The 21,218-nt window shown below is 40.7% G+C and overlaps 1 protein-coding gene across 1 annotated transcript in view; it reads left to right on the top strand.

Moving 5' to 3' along the window:
* Positions 1 to 16,204, top strand: part of CSTF3 (cleavage stimulation factor subunit 3) — a 67,290-nt gene extending 51,086 nt beyond the window's left edge. Inside the window, exons 9-21 of the mRNA XM_046643733.1 lie at positions 256 to 333; positions 1,354 to 1,516; positions 3,659 to 3,768; positions 4,154 to 4,270; positions 4,532 to 4,606; positions 6,289 to 6,432; positions 6,798 to 6,900; positions 10,072 to 10,141; positions 11,401 to 11,596; positions 14,009 to 14,162; positions 14,783 to 14,877; positions 15,023 to 15,083; positions 15,489 to 16,204. Coding sequence (XP_046499689.1) covers positions 256 to 333; positions 1,354 to 1,516; positions 3,659 to 3,768; positions 4,154 to 4,270; positions 4,532 to 4,606; positions 6,289 to 6,432; positions 6,798 to 6,900; positions 10,072 to 10,141; positions 11,401 to 11,596; positions 14,009 to 14,162; positions 14,783 to 14,877; positions 15,023 to 15,083; positions 15,489 to 15,691 — 1,569 coding nt within the window. The 3' untranslated portion in view covers positions 15,692 to 16,204. The remainder of the gene's footprint in view (positions 1 to 255; positions 334 to 1,353; positions 1,517 to 3,658; positions 3,769 to 4,153; positions 4,271 to 4,531; positions 4,607 to 6,288; positions 6,433 to 6,797; positions 6,901 to 10,071; positions 10,142 to 11,400; positions 11,597 to 14,008; positions 14,163 to 14,782; positions 14,878 to 15,022; positions 15,084 to 15,488) is intronic.
* Positions 16,205 to 21,218: the final 5,014 nt, after the last annotated feature.

The following is a 21,218-nucleotide window of genomic DNA, read 5'->3' as shown; positions in this document are numbered from 1 at the left end:
TTGACTCTTTCCAAATCATGGCCTGTCTTTAGAAATTCCTGATGTGTGGACACTTACCACCAGCTCATAACAGACGTAAGCAGATCCTGCTTGATCTCTGAAGCATAGAATGTGATTGAACTTTTATTCTACCAGCCAAAAAATCTTTTAAAATAAAAAACTTAAAGTAATTTAGTAAATGAATAAATTAAATGTATTGTGCTAATATTAAAATATAGTTAATTTTAAAATAATATACATTTTTCTTTTTTTTAGGGTATTAATATTCATTTAGCTAAAAAAATGATTGAAGATCGGAGTAGAGATTACATGAATGCTAGGCGTGTAGCTAAGGTATGGAATTCCATCAGGCCACTTATTTTAAAAGATTTTATTTTTCCTTTTTCTCCCCAAAGTCCCCCGGCACATAGTTGTGTATTTTTAGTTGTGGGTCCGTCTAGCTGTGGCATGTGGGACGCTGCCTCAGCATGGCCTGATGAGCAGTGCCATGTCCGTGCCCAGGATCCGAACTGGCGAAACCCCAGGCCGCTGAAGCAGAGTGCACGAACCCAAGCGCTTGGCCACGGGGCCGGGCCCCAGGCCACTTATTTTAATCGTTATTATGAGTATGTTACTTACATAAGAGCTTTTTCTATCCGGTATCACTCTTGATCTTTTCAATCATTAGCAATCTTAATTAATGACAATTAATTGCATTGTCTGAGCAGATGATATATTTGAAATGAAATACCTCTTTACGGATATGTTAAAGGACAAAATAGAATAAATCATGTGTGGAAGAAATTATTTTTTAAAATACAGACACAAAGGTTGTAGAGACAAGATCCTACCTAGAACTGAGGACGTAGTTCTTATCCTTCCCTCCTTTCTGCTCACAGATGTCTGAGTGCTGTACTCCTCTGTGGTCTGATAACACAGCTCTCAGGGACAGATCTTTGTCTTACGTGCGTAACTTTCCATTCATTTACACTGTTAAAAGTTAGGGAAAATAGCCTCGTAATACAAACTACTGAAATTTAAAAAGACACATAGTTTCTCCAAAGTGGCAGTAATGATGCCACCAGATCATCAGTCATGTTGATCTGTCGACTCCTCTGTCCTGGAGAGTGACCTTCTAGATCACCTGCAGAGGGCCCAGGCGTGTTCTGTTCACTCAGTCCTGGGAACCTGCTCTTGGCTGAGTAATTCTCTGTTATTTTTCTCCTTGCTCTTAAATATTTTAGATTATATTAACAAAATGGTCTTTGGAAAAAATAGGCATTTTGAGCAAAGTATTCCAAACTGATCACCTCCATCCTGTGTATCAGAGTTGTTCCTAGACTCCTCACAGAATTCTAAATGCTTCTTGTCTAGGAATATGAGACAGTAATGAAAGGTTTGGACCGCAATGCTCCCTCGGTGCCTCCTCAGAATACTCCTCAAGAAGCTCAGCAGGTAGATATGTGGAAGAAATACATACAGTGGGAAAAGAGCAACCCTCTTCGTACAGAAGATCAGACCCTTATAACAAAAAGAGGTAACAAGATTAACCTTCCTGGGACTCCAGTTACATGTATGTTAGGCTACTTGACGTTATCCCATAGGTTACTGAGGCTGTTTTTCACCTGTAGTCTTTTTTTCTCTATGTTCTTCAGATTCAATAATTTCTATTGATCTATCTCCGTGTTCACTCACCTTTGTTTTATCATATCCAGTCTGCTGTTAAGCCCATCCAGTGAATTCTTCATTTCAGAGATTATATGTTTCAGTTCTGTAAATTTGCATTCTAGAAATTTTTGTATTTCGTATAGTTCCTTTTTTATATTTTCCTTTTTGTAGTTTCCGTTTCTCTGTTGAGAATCCATGTCCATTACCATCTTTTTCTTTATATCCTTGAAAATATTTGTAACAGTAGTTATAAATCCTTGTCGCTAATTCTAGCATCTGGGCTATTTCTCTCAACTATGGGTCATATTTTCCTGTTTTGTTACAAGTCTAGACATTTAAAAATTTTCTTTTGGACAGTGTACAGATGTACAAGTGATACTTTTTAAAGGCTGGATTCTGTCATCTTCCTCTGAAGAAAGTGGAGTTTTATTTTAGCAGAAAATTAAATTACTGGCAGGTCACCTGGACTTGCGGAGGCTTGGTTTTTATTTATTTATTTATTTATTTTTTGAGGAAGATCAGCCCTGAGCTAACATCTGCTGCCAATCCTCCTTTTTTTGCTGAGGAAGACTGGCCCTGAGCTAACATCTGTGCCCATCTTCCTCTACTTTACATGTGGAACACCTACCACAGCATGGCTTGCCTAGCAGTGCCATGTCCACACCCGGGATTCGAACCGGCGAAGCCCGGGCTGCCAAAGCAGAACATGTGCACTTAACCGTTTCGTCACTGGGCTGGCCCAAGGCTTGGTTTTACACTGTTAGGATGGGTCTGTTTTAGTTTTGCCCTTAATGTCGGAGTAAATCTCTTAGTCCTGGGACATAGTCTTTACTCCCAAGACATAATAGAAAATTTAAGGTGTTTACCCAGACCCTCTTCCTTGATGGGACTCAGATTCTAAACTTGGTTTCCCTTACACTGGGCACCCACTGAGCCATCTGTTCAGCTCTTTCAGTCTTCACTTTTGCTTTCCACTTGAGCTCTTTGCATTTCCTGTGTGTGTATATTTTAGGGGTCAGCTAATGATTTGAGGGCATTCATGCCCACATTTTCAGGCTCCACCCTCTATGGCTCCCCCTTTTTTCAGAATTTTCCCCCTTAATTTCCAGCTTCTCTCACAGCCCAGAATTCCATGTTACTTGCCTCAAGCCAGTAAGAGCTCAGCATTTGACTTGAGTTCTAGCTATCCCAGAACGGTACACACAGGGGTGTGCCCTAGAGGGGAAAAGCCATGTTAAGTATGGATCTTACCCAGTGTGGTTCCGATGTTTTCAGGGCTCAGTCCTCTTTGGTTTCTGTTTCTTTTGGTCATTCTCTGATGCATTATAGTTGCTTTTTGTATTTTTTAGTTTATGATTTTTATTTTCAGGAGAGTTAGTCTGATACAAACTACTCTGCCGCTGCCAGAACTAGTATTTGGAGCTTTTAAAAATCCCTCAATTGTGCCTTTCTCCCTCACCTATAGTCCTTTGCAGATACCGTTTCCTTTGCCTACACTATTTTTGTGTCTACTCCTATCCTTCCTGCACTCCATTTACTCTCTCATCTGACCAGCTTCTCTCCCTTCTCAGATTCTGCTTTAGATGTCAATTCCTTAGTGAAGCCTTTCTTGAGTCCCTCAACTATGTTCAGTCCTGCTGCTGTAAGCTTCAAGAGTACGCTGTGCTTTCCTTGTCATAATACTTATTTTTTCTAATTGCTTTCTTCATATCGGTCTTCCCAGTATACTGCAGACTCCTGGAGTATAGGAAGTCTTATTCACTGATGCAGTCACAAGGTCTTTCACATTCCCTAGCATGTAGTTAGTGCTCAATAAATATTAATTTATAAATGATGGATGGATGGGGCTTGGGTGGTTGATGGTGCCAGCAATCACTAAAGCTTTTTATTTCTAATTACCATTCATTGTTGAGGATCTTGTGTTAGCCTAATATTTTCATTGTGGTACCTGTATTGACAGTTTTGTAAATGATATTTATTTTAATTGAGTGTTGTGGATGTCTTCCTTTAGTTATGTTTGCTTATGAACAGTGCCTGCTTGTGCTGGGCCATCACCCTGATATTTGGTATGAAGCCGCCCAGTATCTTGAGCAGTCAAGTAAGCTGCTCGCAGAGAAGGGGGTGAGTGCTCCTTTTCCCCTGTCAGTCTTTTCATGGTTTTTTATGGCAATAATTTGCAAAAAATATAACACCGTATTTTGGTAATAAAGTTTAAGTGTTGAAACTTTTAATCTTATGTCACTATGAATCTTAGTGACACTCCTATATGATTAGACTACTTAGAATAAAATACAATAGCTGTTTTTTAATGTATTAAAGTGATGAATCATTTAGAGTACTTGTATTACTTGTATGATTCTTCTGTTAAAATAGTGGAAGAAGTCTTTGAAATTTTTTTTAGAATCCAGAAATGCATGTGTCTGTATGTATATATGTAGGTATATTTTATTCTCTTTCAGCTATATTAAAATTATTGAGAGTGACCTCTTCTTGTTTTTTCTCCTAGGATATGAATAATGCCAAATTATTTAGTGATGAAGCTGCTAATATATATGAAAGAGCCATAAGCACTTTATTAAAGAAGAATATGCTTCTTTATTTTGCATACGCAGATTATGAAGAGGTGAGTAAAAATATCTAGAACTTTCTTATAATTGGATTTTTTACTGCAGGACTGAATTTTTTTCTGGTTGCTTCTTTGCCAGGCATAATGTTTTTGGTAGATGGAGGTGATGCAAAATGAACTGTTATTAGTCCTTAGCTCATTATATATTTATGTTCAAAGCAGATGCCATTGTGGGGTGCAGCCTCTGGACTCCTCAGAGCTCACATCCTGCTTGCTTATGAGTGTCTCTTTATCTCCGCTTCTTCTCTACCACCTTAGAGTCGCATGAAGTATGAGAAAGTTCACAGTATATATAACAGACTTCTGGCAATTGAGGATATTGACCCCACCTTGGTGAGCAACTTTACAAATCTCTTTTCCACCTTTGTAGTCTGCTTTAACAACAAAAAGAATTAATTTACATACAGTAAAATTCACTGTTTTTGTTGTATAGTTCTATGAATTTTGACCAATGGCATCAAGTCATGGGACTACCATCACAATTAAGATACAAAACACTTCAATCACCGCACAAAAATTCCATCATGTGACCCTTTGCAGTCATCCCTTCCCTCTCTCCCAACTCCTGGCAATTACTGCCCTGTTGTCTGCTCAATTTTAAATGCAGCAGTATCAAACAGATACAGTGGGGCTTGTTCTAACATTTTCCTCAGGATAATAGTTTGTAGCCATTTATGCCTCATAACTGTTGCTTAATAAATATTTCTTTTTAAATAAAGGGAGGCAGGAGAGACCAACATCCTGGGAAGAGATTGGACAGGAACTCACTTTGCCCCTAATTCTGCCCTGTAATAGTGGTTTTGGAAGCCCTAAATTTCTTCATAGTGCAGTGGAGATTTTCAAGTGGGAGGGGAAGAGTACAGGCCATTGTGTGGGGTCTAGACCCTGTGCCTCAAGTCAACAACAGCTATACTGCTTTTTTGTTTGTTTATATTGGGATTCCACTGCAGATTGCTTGCATTTATTAGTTATTTTAAAGTTAATTTTGCAAACCACTCTGTGCTATGCGCTGTGCTGGATTCCTGCAGTAGAATGAAAAGTTAGATAAAATTCCTTTCCTCCAGGAACCCAGTTCGTTCATCCATCCATCCCGTCTGTCAAAACTGGGTAACACAGTTTCACATCACAACTGGGCAAATCAGGACCCTACTCATAGTCCAGAGACATTTGTTCACTGAAAAACTATTGCATCCTCTCCATGTGCTGGACACTCAGCGGGTGCTGAGTATAAAATGGCTCGTAAATCATGTATCAATAATGTGATATTATTTGGTCTTTGGAAAATCAAGTAGTAGGCTTTTAAGGCAATGAACTAAGAAAATGTGAAGTTAGGGGCCCGCCAAGTGGTGCAGCGGTTAAGTTCGCACATTCCACTTCAGTGGCCTGGGCTTCGCCCGTTTGGATCCCAGGTGCGGACATGGCACCGCATGGCACGCCATGCTGTGGTAGGCGTCCCACATATGAAGTAGAGGAAGATGGGCATGGATGTTAGCTCAGGGCCAGTCTTCCTCAGCAAAAAGAGGAGGATTGGCAGCAGTTAGCTCAGGGCTGATCTTCCTCAAAAAAAAAAAAAGAAGAAAATGTGAAGTTAGATTGTTAAACATGCTTATATTAGACCAAACCTTGAGTTTTCCAGGTGTTGACATTCATTAATGGAGTGTTTTCCAGTAATTTCACTTTTAATCCCCATTTAAAATTTAATTTGCATGTTCTGGAATTAGATAGTGGTGATGATTGCACAACCTTGTGAATATACTAAAAACCATTGAATTGTATACTTTAAAGGGTGAATTTTGTGATATGTGAATGATATGTCAATTTAAAAAAATTAAGTTGCAAGTATCTTTAATACAAGCAAAAAGCTGTATTGCAGATAAATAGTGTAATATCTATAATCTTACTTTCTGATTTCTTGGGTACAGGAACATTTTAGGATAGGAATAAGATGAGCCTGTGTTGGATGCTACAGGGATCACATTCTGCCTAATCTGTACAAAAATAATTTTTTTGCATAGGTGTATATCCAATATATGAAATTTGCAAGGAGAGCAGAAGGTATCAAATCTGGAAGAATGATATTTAAAAAAGCAAGAGAAGATGCCAGAACCCGCCACCATGTCTATGTTACTGCAGCACTCATGGAATATTACTGTAGTAAGGTAAGTACTGAAATAAAATATAAAAATAGAATAATTTTCTTCGTCTGAGCTACATTCATGAAAAGAAAGGTAGTCCTGGTTTCTGTCATTAAGCTTTAATTGCTCCATATCAGAAGAGAAGTCTAAGTGTATCTGTGTAAAGTTACATGGAGCATCATCTGAATCCCTATGCCGGCTAATTTACGCCTTGTTAAACTCCGTATTTCTGAATCTAAACCCCCTTGAATGGTTTTTAGCTCAGCAGTTTCTACTTAGCATGATTTTAATTTCCATTTTAGTTCTTAAAGTTCCTTGTCATATTTAGGTTTGGTTTTAATATTCTTTTGAGTATCTGGAAATCAGTACTTTCCTCTCTTTACTTTTAGGACAAATCTGTTGCCTTTAAGATTTTTGAGCTGGGGCTAAAGAAATATGGAGACATTCCAGAATATGTCCTGGCCTATATTGACTATCTTTCTCACCTCAATGGTAAGCAGATTCTGGATCTGTAATTGTTACTTAATATTTAACCATCAATGTCATTCTCTGAAATTAATGTTGCTGGGTTTTTTTCCTCCTTGAAGATGTTATAATTCTGTCATCACACCAGAACCAGGCATTTGATAGGCACTCAAGAAATATTTAGGGTCTATCAACCATGAATTTGTGTTTATTGGGTAATGGTAGATGCCTTTTGACTGCAGAATGGTCTTTAACATATCATCAGTAAAGTGCTATCGGTAGTAGGATAAATGCGCAAATTCAGAGGTTGAGAGACACAGTTATTCATGCTCATCTCTGGTAACTCTGGGCAAGTCACCTCCTGTTTCCTGGGGGTCAGGGGAAACAGTTAACAAAAATCTCTAGCCACCAAAACTCAAAGATGCCCAAGTAGTAAAGTAAAATGCTTTGAGGCTACTGGGGAAGAGATATCAAAAAGAAACATTATGAGTGTCTTTATTTTTACTTCCCTATTATGTTATAATAATCACAACGGCCGTCCTTTACTGAGTTCCTGCCTTGGACCAGGCCCTTGAACTAGGGGTTCATATACACAGCACGTGTGCACATATGTGTCGGTCTCATTTAGTCTAGCTATCCACAGTACAGGGTGTGTAATTCCTTGACTAAAAATGATCTGGTATAAAAATTGGTTTAAGAAAGAAATATACAATTATGTGCCATGTAAATGATTATAGAATTAAATATGACAGGTATATATCAATGATTCTTATGGTATTTTAGAAAAATAGAGCATTTTATATATCTAAATAGTAGAAAAGAATAAAACTTAAATACGATTTTATATTTTAGCTTAGTGATTCTACAGTCTGGAAAAAGACATCTCCAACAAGTGAGACAGTGGAGCCTTTAATTAAAAAGAAATTTTCTTGTGTGAAATTAATGTTTCTCACCAATTTTCAATTATTTTGCTTGACTTTTTAGAATAGTTGCTAGTATTATAATATTTGCTACTCTACAAATGAGGATGATGTCTGATCTCAGCATTGTCTTACAAAATCAGTGTCTTGCATGGTTTGTTCATTTGCTCATCTGTCTACCCATCTATCCATCATTTATTCAGTACCGTCTGGTTCCTGGGGCTTGGGAGTGCAAAGGTAGCTAGGACTCCTTTCTTCCCCTTAGAGCATTCACACGGGGGAGTCAGCTGTGCAAACATGACTGCATCGCCACTTGGTGCTTAATTGTAGCGTGAGTTCTGGGGCTAGGTGTATAATCTCGTTTCAGATTTCTCCTCTGCAGAATGGTCATAATAAGAGTACCTTTCATAGGATTGTTGAGAGGATTAAATGAGTTTTTGCATGTGTTTGATTTATATATGGAATGTGGTAATTCCATAATTCTATAAATTCTATAAATGTTAACTGTTTATTATGATGATGGCAATCATGAAAAAAATGTGCTAAATGCTATAGTAGAGCCCTGAGTGAAGTACTTTGGAAGTGCAGAGAGGAGAGTGTAATTTAAGTTCTAGAGCTGTGCTGTGCTATTACTGTAGCCACGAGACTACTAAGCGTTGAGCACTTGAAAATGGCTAGGCGAAAATGAGATGTGGTGTAAGTGTAAAGTACATGGCAGATTTCAAAGAGTTAGTGCAAAAGGGAATGTAAAATATCTTAATAATTTTTCATATTGATTACATGTTGAAATGATAATTTAGATGTATTAGAATAAATAAAATGTTATAATTAATTTTACCTGTTTTTACTCTTTTCAATGTGGCTAGCAGAAAATTTAAATTACATACGTGGCTTGCATTATGTTTCTGTTAGACAGAACTGTTCTAGAGGGCGTCGTAGAGAAGGGGACGTGAGGTGGGCCTTGAAAGGTGAACGGTAGTTAGCCAGGTAACGAAACAGGAAAATGCATTCCAGGCAGAGAGCATAGCATGCAACAGGCAGTGGAAGGTTGTGTGGAATGGTAAAAAAGGTCTGGAGCAAAGCTTGGAATAAAGCAAAAGGAATAAAATGTAAGATTTACTTAACATTTTTTAAAGTACAGTATGTTAAGTTGAAGATGAAAGCCGTGAATGTGGTGTCATCTTCTTTGGTTTAGTACGTTTAATCTCTTGTTTTACTTTGCATTTGGACGTGTAGTAAAACTGAATAACTACCCTGAGGCAATACAAATCAACCATTCTGCTGGATGTTTTTGTAAACAACTCTGTTGAGGTATAATTTATATCCCATAAATGCATCCATTTGAAACATACAATTCAATGATTGTTAGTAAGTTTACTGCTGGATTCTTAAACTTTACTAGATCCTTTAGAGCTTAGCAAGAAGTGTTACTTTTCCCCTTCCAGCTACAGAGGGCCTTCCAAGACTCAAATTTCAGTCTACCTCTGGTGCCATTCTTAATTCACTTGCTACTTGCATATTTATCTACCAATCTAGATATTACCATACCTCTATGAGAGTTTAAAATAGCTACATACAGAGTAGTCTTGGTGCTGCCAAGTGAGAAGGCCAGCTCTATATAAATTGCAGCTTGCCATCCTTCACATTTGGTGTATTTAAAAGTACCAGGAGTCTGACGCTTCTAATGTCAGCAGACATGTACTTTTCATTATTCTTTAGAGGCAAATTACGTTCAGATAGCACACAGTTACAAATTGTTGGCCTTTACAGCTGCAGTATTCTATAGAAGAGAGCTGAACTCTAGGCAGGCTTCTAGAGAGAGCGCTATTACTCAGTCAGTGAAGAACTCACTGAATGCTTGTGAACCTCAACTTTCTTCATCTATAAAAATTGGTGTTATAGGGGCCGGCCTGGTGGCGCAGCAGTTAAGTGTGCGTGTTCTGCTTCGGCGGCCCGGGATTCGCTGGTTCGGATCCCGATGCAGACGTGGCACCACTTGGCAGGCCGTGCTGTGGTAGGCATCCCACATGTAAAGTGGAGGAGGATGGGCACAGATGTTAGCTCGGAGCCAGTCTTCCTCAGCAAAAAGAGGAGGATTGGCGGCAGATGTTAGCTCAGGGCTAATCTTCCTCAAAAAGAAAAAAAAATTGGTGTTATTATAGTTACCTTTCTGCACAGGATTTTTGTGAGGATTAAATGAGATAATGCATGTGCAAAAACACTGTTGAACTGTAAAACTGAAGTTTTTAAATATTTACAATCTTTTTAAATATTCTAGAGGACAACAATACCCGAGTTTTGTTTGAACGAGTGTTAACGTCTGGAAGCCTTCCTCCTGAGAAGTCTGGGTAAGCCGTGTGAAACTCTTTGGTCAGCCTCCAAGGGCGGCTTGAATACTCGATTGTGATCTGTGGGATGAACGCTTGCTTGTTGAGAATAAGTTTCAGGAGAAATTTCCCTTGCCTCTTGAAGCTTAATTTACAAAAATGTCTGCCAGCAATACTTTCATATGTGTTTAAAATTAAAAAAAAAAAAAATAGTGTACTGATTAGAATTGTTTTGAGAAATGCATTAGCAATTTATTATCAAATATTTTAACATATCTTTCTACTTTACTATATCCCTAGAAATTGATATGAACAAATTAGAGAAGAGTTCTGAAATTTTTACCTCCCTTACTCAGAGCAAAGACTCTTACGTATTGAAGGTTTGTTTGACGCGTCATGTGGCAGATTGATGGTTCTGAGTGTCAGCTTCCCCAGAGGAGTGACACGGTGCAGTGCGCGGTGGGAATCCTAAGGCTCTGGAGTCTGGGCTTCAGATCCCAGCTCAGCCAGCTACCCCTTGGGCAGGTTTCATGACCTCACCAGTCCTTACTTTCTCATGAAGCAAGAAGAATGTCTACCAGTGTGGGATGTTTGTGGCAGTCCTATACCTGGTGTACAGTAGGCACTCAGTGTATTATGTTAGTACAAAGGTGCGTAGTGACATTTACGTAAGTAGAGTCTCAGCATTAATTTTGGCTGTTAGAACAGTGGTGAGGTACAAATTTCTCCCCACTGATCCATATTAATGGGAAAAAATAGAGAGCAATCATGGTAGATTTTGGAATATATTTTTGTTCACACATTGAGTAAAGAAATGTATTCTGTTATAATTCATGCCACTCCACAAAATGGTGAAACCACATTATTCAGGAGAAATTGGAAATCTTTCTAGGTTCCTTTTTCAGCTCTTCCACCTAGAGTTTACCCTCTCTAGGGTAAATATCTCTTTTATTGACACAAAGGATAGGAAGGTATGCTAAATAAGTAAAACTCTAAAAAGGGCTTAAATACAGAAGTATTTAGGGTGAAGTGTTATAATGTCTATAATTTACTTTCAAATTCTTAAACAAAAACAAGATGAAGCAAAAATGGCAAAAATATTAATAATGGGTATTCATTATACTATTCTATTTTTCTGTAGTTTGGAAATTTTTATAATAAAAAATAGATTTTTATAATTAAAAAAAAGGGGAGAGAGGGAACTTAAGGCATTTTTGTAAATGGACTCCCTACCCCAAACACAGAATAATTAAGTATTGATTATATGTGTTTTCTTACAGAGAAATCTGGGCCCGATTTCTAGCTTTTGAAAGTAATATTGGTGATCTAGCAAGTATACTCAAAGTGGAGAAAAGACGGTTTACAGCATTCAAAGAAGAGTATGAAGGCAAAGAAACAGCTTTACTGGTAGACAGATACAAGTTCATGGACTTGTATCCTTGCTCTGCCAGTGAACTAAAAGCACTTGGTTATAAGGTATGTACTTACGATCAAGATGTGTGTAGTGTCCTTATTTTTGAATATTTTAGAATATTTTGAATATTTTAGAATAGTTCAAGGATAAACTTCACACTAAAGTAAACTCTGAAATAGAAATTAACGTAGCTTTAGAATAGATTTGTAGAAAACAAGAAGAAAGTTCAGGGATTTTCCTTGGGTCTATGAAACATTTACTGTCAAAAGTACTTAACAGTGGGGCCAGCCTGGTGGCATAGCGGTTAAGTTTGGCGGCCCAGGGTTTGTGGGTTTGTATCCCGGGTGCAGGCCTCCACCACTCACCAGCCATGCTGTGGCAGTGACCCACATACCAAATAGAGGAAGACTGGCACAGATGTTAGCTCAGGGCCAGTCTTCCTCTCACACACACACACACAAAATACTGAGCAAAATGAGAATTAAAATGAGATTTAACAAATGGTTTCATTCTTTCCCGGAAATTGTCAGTGCCTTATATCTTATGTCTGGTGGGCAGATGGAGGCAGTGAGGAGGGAAGAAAAACAAAAGAAAATCTGAATGTCATCTGAGGTATTACAGTTTTTGGTAATAGTTCTTAAAACTGATGAATGTGTTTTGACAGATCTTAAACCAAATGTAGTTCATGTTACATATTTTGTAGATCTAATGAAGAAATGTTACAGCTTGTTAAATCCATAAAGTTCTTTGAAGGATTTGTATCTTCCAAACAGGACTCCTTCAGTGGACCCCTTGAGGGATGAGCTTGTCTAGGAACGGAGCTCCTCTGGGGAGACACCGAGTCGTTAGGAAACACAGCTGGTGCCTGAGCCCGCTCAGGCCAGGGCGGAGGATTGTTTGTGCATTCCCAGAAATAGCCCCTGCTGAGAAGACCATTATTCTATCATTTCTTGATTTTTCGGTGTCCTGTGAACAAAAACAAAGATGGAAGGGGAAGCTATATCCACGAGAGTCCTGTGTTGGTCCTTTTAAGCCAGCCAGCAGGAGGACGCTCCTGACCATCATTCTCCACTTCCTCTCTGCCCTCTTTTGGCCGGGGTCTTGCTGGTCTGGTGTGTGAACCAGATTAAATGTTTGAGAGAAATTACCCATAATTGAACTTCAGACCTTTCCGTTAATGGAAGCGCCAATTCCCAGATTCCTATTCTGGACTCAGGGGCTGCTCAGGGATGAGCAGATTCTGCTTCCAGTTTAACTACTTTTCAATGGAAAGCCAAAGACACTTAAGACTATGTGTAATTATTAGAAAAGGCTATTTCTAATGGAAATAAGATGACAATGGAAATTAAGGAAGTTAATGAGGGTAAAGATCTTACTATTTCCAAGTAGAACTACTTCTTGGATATGAATTTTCCATCTTGTATTTCTGTTTCTACTCTTCTGTTTATTTGGGAAGGATTAATGTGCTTCTGTGCGTGTACATGTGAGAGAGGGAAAGAGAAAAAGCGATTCCCAGTGGGTCTGCTCCTTTAGATTTGCCACCAACTGCATTTGATGTCACCGGCTGCACGTGAGCACGTTTTGAGGAAGTAAAATTGCCCTCATGCCTCTTGCTGGTGGCAAAGGGGCTCTGCTGGTTCTCTTCAGATGGAGTGACATAGCTGCCTGTCGTGGAGGAACTTCTCCGGGGTAGGGCCTCGGGTAGTAGTGGCCACGTTGCTCCCTTTGACCCGTCTCAGCCCTGGCGGGGCACCGCTGGTGTGCTGAGAAGACGAGAGGGGTTCGAGGTCAGAGAGGCCTCTACTTCGTAGCTATATGACATTGGAAATATCAGAACCTCTGAGCTTCAGTCCCTCCCATAAAATGGAGATGTTACTATTTGCCTCATCAAAGAGGGAATAAATGGCTAAAATTGCCTGGCAAATAGTGGCTGCTCAATAAATGTTCCTTCTCCCTTGTAACAGTATGTGAGGAGTAATTTTTATTTTCATTAGCAAAATCTCACTAGTGTAAGTGATGATAAACTTTATTTCAGCTTTCATGAAGCAGGATCTCACTTAATGCAGCTTCTTAAAGAAACTGATAAATGTTTACTTCTGGTGGAAGGGGGTGTCATAAAAGTATCTAAAATTTCAAATTTTCTTCCAAATTACCGCATTCTCTACCTGGTGCCCAGTGTTATATATTTACCCAGAAAAGCTTGTGTCTCTTCTACAAATGGCTACACCGAGTCTAATGTTCGCACCTGGGGTTGGGGAAAGTTTATGAAACACCAAGTCTTTAGAGACTTTTGGCTCCACTTGTTGAATATGTAACAATCTTTACCATCATCAAGTTCTTGCTTATTCTTCTCATTCTCTCTTTCTGTGACTTTAAGTAGTTATTCACAGAGTGTCCTCGAGATTGTAGAATTGCACAATTATACTCTGTAAGTCCCTTTTTCAGGTCTAGGATTCTCTGTTCTGCATTTTCAGGATGTCTCCCGTGCTAAGCTGGCGGCTATCATTCCAGACCCAGTTGTAGCTCCTTCCATAGTGCCTGTTCTGAAGGACGAAGTGGACAGAAAACCAGAGTACCCTAAGCCGGACACTCAGCAGATGATTCCATTTCAGCCACGACATTTAGCACGTAAGCCACGACTTCAGACCCAGTTCTAAGACCTCAGTGTGTTTGTTGATTTAAATCCAGAGGTGTGGGGACAAAGTAATGTGACCTGTCAACTGTAGATTAATTATTAGACTTCAGGTCGCTATGACCAGTGAGTTGTCTGTAATCTTTGAACCAACATGAGTTAAGAATGTCTAACAAAAGGGAAGGAAGACTCCACGACCCCCACTCCAGGAAGCTCCCAGGAGCGCTGCCCTGTGCGGAGCACCTGCGCCCGGGGCAGCGCCCTCCGCGGTGGGCTTTGCTGTCATTCACACAGCTAACGGGTAGTAGCCCCTCCAGGTCCTGTGGGAACAAGGCCCTCGGCATTAAATGTGCTGCTGCCTAACTGACCGAACGGATTGCTGAGCGGACGACCTGTGAGGCCAGCCCCGGCCTCTGACGAGAGCTGGCTGGCTCGGCCCGGGGGTCGAGGCTGCCCTGCGGGCTCCACGAGCGGGGCGAACGGGAAAGAGCAGGGGCGGCCAGCGGGCCCGGAGCAAAGCCGCCTGGACGCGGGGCGCCTTTACGTGCACGGTGCCGCTGGAGCGCTGCCGTGTGTGCGGCGCCTCCGTCCACCGCTGCCTTCTGTTCTCTTTCAGCGCCGGGCCTGCACCCCGTCCCGGGGGGAGTGTTCCCCGTGCCGCCTGCGGCCGTCGTGCTAATGAAGCTCCTCCCGCCTCCTATCTGCTTCCAGGTTTGCTCACTCTTTTCATGATAGACACCTGCTCTCTGGGTTATAGTTATTGTGTGCTTTTTCTCCTCTATCCTGGGAAATCTAAAGTAGTGCTATTTTAACTTGCCAGATTACTGCAGATTATAATTTATTTCTATCAAAATAGGGTCCTTTTGTACAAGTGGATGAATTGATGGAAATTTTCCGACGATGCAAGATACCAAATAGTAAGTGATGAAAGCTCCATTTTTAAAGCGGAGTTCACATTGTTGTCTCCTAGGCAGGAGAGAGTTATTCTTCGCCAGTGAAGTTTCCCAAACCAGCCAGCCTGCAGACGTGCAGTGAAACCCAGGAGTGATCCACACAAGAGGGATCCTCTTTGGTGCAAAGAGGCTTGTTGGTGTTCCAGTTCCACCAAGTGAAATGTCGTAAAAGCCACTGTCAGACTTGGCTTATGAAAGTAATTAAACAGCAGCTCTTGTCTTTTCCTTTAATTATTTAGTATCAGTGGTACTATCCCATGCTTTGCTAATGGTAGGCTATGAAATTAGAAAGTCTCCACAACAGAACACGCAGGTTCTTTCATAGCAGCCTAACTAACGTCCTGCCGCGCGTCTCCTTTGTGTCCGCAGCCGTGGAGGAGGCTGTGAGGATCATCACCGGCGGAGCCCCCGAGCTGGCTGTCGAGGGCAACGGCCCTGTGGAAAGCAACGCAGTCCTCACCAAGGCTGTCAAAAGGCCCAACGAGGACTCAGACGAGGACGAAGAAAAGGGAGCGGTGGTCCCCCCTGTGCATGACATTTACAGAGCGCGGCAGCAGAAGCGGATTCGGTAAGGCCGGCTCAAGGCCGCCTCTGAGAGGGAAGGACCCAGGATTCCCTTTTTGCCTCTTAAGTCCTATGTTTAAAAGAGACGATGCTTTGTTACAAGCTTCTTGGAAACAAAGTTGTATTGTCATTGGTGCCTCTATCATATGGTTCTTGAGAAAAAAACAAACCAACCTGTGTGAATTTTAGAACATGGAACAGACCTATGCTCTAAGCAGAATTAGGTTTTCAAAAATGTGAGAACAGTACAAAACGGCAGAACCACATTTTGTTCCCTCTTCAAGGGTGTCTTGTATGTGCCGCTTGAAGACCTGTGAGCTTTCAACAGTTTTATTTTAAAAACTGGATGGCTGATGATTGTAAAGCATTTTATCACATTTTCTGAAAACAGTTCTTCTCGGTTTGCTTATGTAGAGTCCTGCCTTATTGTTTGTTTTTATTTATGGCAGAATGTATGGAATCTGTTTTGTAGTTTAAAATTTTAAAACAATCCTTTAAAAAATAAAAGGATCTCAAAAACATCATCCTCCTTCTGTGGCTTTCATTCAGAATTTATTTAAAATAGCTACTTATTTTATGTTATTCAGCCAATACCATTTAAAATACAGGTCAACGACACAAGGAAAAGTCATCTTGTATTGACCTCATGCACATTTGACTGTGTGCTCTTCTCTGGGCTTGTTTGCTGTTATTTAAAAACATGAGGGATCCATTTTTAAGAGGCAAATTAAACATTTTAGAAATCCTCAAATATGAATGCATTTTGCCCCCATTAAATCAGGGACAGATTTGAGATATTTTCTTAAAATTTCAGATATTTCTCTTAAAAGCGGCATTAACTGCGGGAATTCCTTTAGCCACCTGCTGTCTTGTCACATATTTCAAAAAGCACTCAGTGCTCAGGAACATTTCTTTCAGAGCTAAAACATAAACAGCATTAAATTACAGCCAATTAATCAAATCCTAGTTAGAGTGAGGAAACACTTATGCAACTTAAGTCCAAAGAATTAAGTTTTGCTCTTTGTTAGCAACATTACCTCTTCTTGACCCATTTCTAGAAAAACTACTACACAGAAAACTAGTTGAGATCTAAGGGTTGTGATTCAGAATAAATAAAAATAAGGAAGGAAAAAGAAAGGAAAAGTATTATGGTTATAAGGAAACTTTCGTACACAATTTAGAATCTGAATTCAAACGTGATTAAATATGAATTTTACATTTTAAAATCAGCTTCAAATATTTCTGTAAAATTCTTATAATGAAAAAAAGGTTATCTTGAATCATTTTCATATATAAATTTTTATGTAGCAAGGTTATATTTACATAAGTTGGTCATAAGCATGTCTCCCCTGCATTTTTCCATTGAAGCGAAAATTCCCTCAAAACAAAGTCAGCTGGCTCTAATTCAGATTTTGTGATCCTCTCAAGTGTCATTTTCAAGCTGGGTGGCTTTTTTTATGTCATGGTTATTAACAAAACAATCCGAAGGCGCAAGTAGTGCCGTCTAGCATAGACTGTGAAATAGGAATGGAATCGTCCCTGAAATGCCATCTTTGAGCAGTGTTTTGGAGAAGACAAAATGATTTCAAATACCTGTAAGTGGTAATCATTTCCCATAAACAACAAAACAAAGCCACGTGAATGTGCATGAAGAGTCTTTTTTTTAGCATTGTAATAAAGAGAAGACACACACCCTACCCACCTTGGTGACGGTGCTACAAAGCACTGTCACGGCCATGATGTGCATTATAATTGCTCCTACTGCATTTATTTCTAAGACATTTTTCCCCTAGAAATTATCTGACCTTTAAACATAAGGATTATTTCTTGTTAGAAGAAAACATTTTCTAATGTTCTGCTAAAGATATATATGAATTTTTAGGTTTTTTTTTTTAAAGATTTAATTTTTCCTTTTTCTCCCAAAGCCCCCAGGTACATAGTTGTGTGTTTTTAGTTGTGAGTCCTTCTAGTTGGTGGCATGTGAGACGCCACCTCAGCTTGGTTTGATGAGCAGTGCAATGTCCGTGCCCAGGATTCGAACCAGCAAAACCCTGGGCCACCAAAGCAGAGTGCGTGAACTTAACCACTTAGCCACGGGGCCAGCCCTGAATTTTTAGTTTTTAATGATTCTGAATATTTGATAATTCCTTTGTAAGCACAGCTGAACAAGTAGCGTGATGTTAGAAATCTGATCTTACTTTTGGAAATAGAACATGTAGACTCCAATATATCTGTATTGCTGGACCCAGGGAAATTCCCAAAAGATATTCAAATTTTTCCTTTTTATAAAACAATGACAGCACCTCCACCATGATTCTACAACTGGATAAAATTTAAGGACTCTAAGTCTTTCCTAAACAAAAATTAGTCAAACACTCTGGTCTTGAGCACTGAATTTTAAAAGAGGTTATATTTATGTTGCCACACTCAGGAAAGTAAAAGGGTATAGCCACCTAGTAAATATAAAAACTGAGCAACCAAACTGTACCACTGGAAAAGAATGAAAAAGTACACCCCTTTGGTCAATGGTTATGAATTTATTTGGTCATTTTATAACCCTCTACTGGCCTACACTTAATATGTAAAACTAAGAGTTCATTTACACAACAGAAAAAGCATAATTACCATGTTCAGGAATTTTGTTTTTTCCATTTCAACTCCCAAAGGAGCTCCACTAAAGTTGGTGTTCTTCCTTGACAGCGACATTCAGCAAGTAAAGTTAGCTTTTATTTAATAAAAATTTCAGAAGTCTTGAGAGAGAATTCATACCAAGTAACAAAACTCAGGTACTATGTTACTAATTAAAAATCTTAAATATTCAACAGAAGTGTCAGCTTACCAAACTTTGGGAATAAAAGTCAAGAAAAACAATTCAGCAGTTTACTAAATTTTCTTCCCGTCCGAGCCCTGACCAAGTTGTGCCACAAGTGGAAGGAAGACAGTACTTTAAAAAGCAGAGGCAACGGGAATGAGACAGACAGGAATCCCAGAGCAGCAGTACTCCAATTTCAATTTCAGAAGTTGCACTTAAAGGTTCTCAATGTTCAGTTCAGGTAAAACAACAGTAAAAATGCTGAAATCGGACTATTGCTGCTAACTCCAGACACGTCCGATTTCACGACTAAGTCAGTGAGGCCCATCAGCCCAGCTAGAGATTGTCCTGGTTCTCGGGTTCAGGAGGCAATCTAGTCAGGTATGACAGAAACCCACATCGGCACAGTTTTAAGGAAAATTCTGCTGAAAGTATTGGGGAACATTTGATAAGTTAATAGAGCTTATGGGGCTTAAAGGCCTTCCCCTCCCCCACACCATGAAGTTACTGTGAATACTATGAATACAAAAGGCTATCCATTAAAATAGTTATATAACACAAAGTCCAATATAAATACACAATTGCAGACATCGTTGTAGTTCTTTATTTAGTTTTCAATGAGACAGGGCCTTTAAATGTGCTTCACAGTCTGTCATCCACTACCATTCAGCCATCTGTCTATCTGTTCAGACAGGCATCATTTAGTTCAAATAATACAGAGGTGGAGATGGGGAGAAATCACTGGGGTAGAGGTGGACATGGGGAGAGAAGAAAAGGTAAGAGATGAGGAAAGAAGGTAACTGTCTTAGGACAGGACAGGAGGAAAACCTTCCCTGCGGTTCTGTAACGTGCCCGCTGGAGGACGGCTGGACGCCAGCAGTCGACTGTGTCACGGTAACAGATGTGCACCTACTGGTTGAGGCTTCCATGCTCTTCTTTGCTGTCAAAGCAAGTGATACTCCTTCCCATGGACAAAGCATTCCAATATCCATGATCAAATCTAATCCTCACAGAAGTGTGAGTAGTGTTCCCATTTTACAGATGAAGATACCGAGCCCCAAGGGAGACTGACTGGCCCACCATCAGACCACCTGCAGAGGAAAGACTCAAACCCAGACCTCCCTCCAAATCAGCTTTGTGCACAATCCTGTGCAGTCCACTTACGTTACTCAAGTCAGATTCATCACAGAACGTCAGCATTAGACAGGAGCCGACAGGCCGAGTGTAAGCCTTCCATTTTATAGGTTGGGGAAGGGTCCTGATCTGCCTGAGCTAGCATGTAACAGAAAGGGGATCAGAACTCTGGCTTCTTGACAGTTCCCAGTCTTTCCACTCTACCATCCTGCCTCTAAATGAAAAGAAATACAAATGTAATACATACAAATGAGGGCATGCCAAGAGCTCACTGGAAATCAAACGGCAAACACCTCTGCCTTTGGAACTCACCAGGAAAGCTGGTGGCAGCAGCATCTCTATGCCCAGGAAAGTTAGGGCTTTGGAGAAATGAAAATAAGCACAGCCAGAACACAGCTGCTGAGGAATCCGTTCGGAACCAGGAGCCAGGACGGGCACAGTGTATGCCTGCTATGCCGAACTTACGAATCACTCTCTTCACAGAGAACAGCTCTTAGACCCCTGTCCACTGCAGTTAATCGGCCAGACATCGTATCAGTGTGGTTCTTATCTGAAGCATACCTATAGTTGGGTTATGTGGTTACATAAACAATCACATTTTACAGCTTGCTTTAAAAGTAATGAGATTTTTTTTAAAAAACACCTAGACCGAGAATCCACCCACCCAGCCACCCACCAAAGGACAAAGTAGCAGGTACTGCTCTTCCTTCCTTCGTGAGACTATCAGATAAACCCGAGACTTGCTGATAAGACCTCTCAGGCGCCCGTTCTGTCCACTCAGTGAAGCCCTCCTGCTGAATAAACTTGGCACTTCCATAAAAGACACTTGTTTCCACAAAACTGTTAGGCAGGAAATCGTGACAAACACAATCAGTACACAGTATATAGAACCAACTCAATTCTAAAGGATAATCTGTACCCCAAAGGGTATCCTGTCTTGGAGGGAGAGCTGCTGGAGGAGTGACAGTACGTGCTTGATCAACATTTCCTGAGTGACTAAATGAACAAATGCATTTTCGCGGCCCTTAGTGCAATCCCATGAGATTCCAGGAGGAAAATTAGCTCACTTATCGTCAACGAGCAGCAACAAAATGATTCAATATGAATACTGTAATCCTGGACTTTGCCCCTTCGCTCTGGGCTCTTCACCTCGCCCAGCGGACGCAAGGCGTTGGGGCCCCGGCTCCCGGGAGGCGCCCCGTTACACGGGCGTCACCCTTCCCAACCGTCCGAACTCAACCTCGTCGGCTCAGGAGCCCGCGAGGGAAAGACCTCGCAAGAGTGAGCTCTTCCAGAGGCAGGAACAAGGAAGGCGCGCGAGATCGGCGCGCACCTGTCCACCCGGGGCGCAGCTCCCCTCCCGGGTCCTCGGGTCCTCGGGTCCTGGGGGCGGCACGCGTCACCGCCCCAGCCCTGCAGCCTCATGAGCGCGCCGCTCCGGACGCCCCCGTGCTCCTCACAAGCTCTACTCCCTGAACTGCATCACTTCCCAACGGAACCGGGAGATCCGTCCTGGGGTCCGACTCCTGACCACCTGGCGCTTCCAACGCCCTGACTGCAAGGCACACCCCCGAGCGGTGTGCAGCGCA

The sequence above is a fragment of the Equus quagga genome, chromosome 17 (assembly GCF_021613505.1).
Source record: "Equus quagga isolate Etosha38 chromosome 17, UCLA_HA_Equagga_1.0, whole genome shotgun sequence".
NCBI lineage: Eukaryota > Metazoa > Chordata > Mammalia > Perissodactyla > Equidae > Equus > Equus quagga.
The sequence above is the reverse complement of the archived record's forward strand: the minus strand, read 5'-3'. Positions and strand labels throughout refer to the sequence as shown.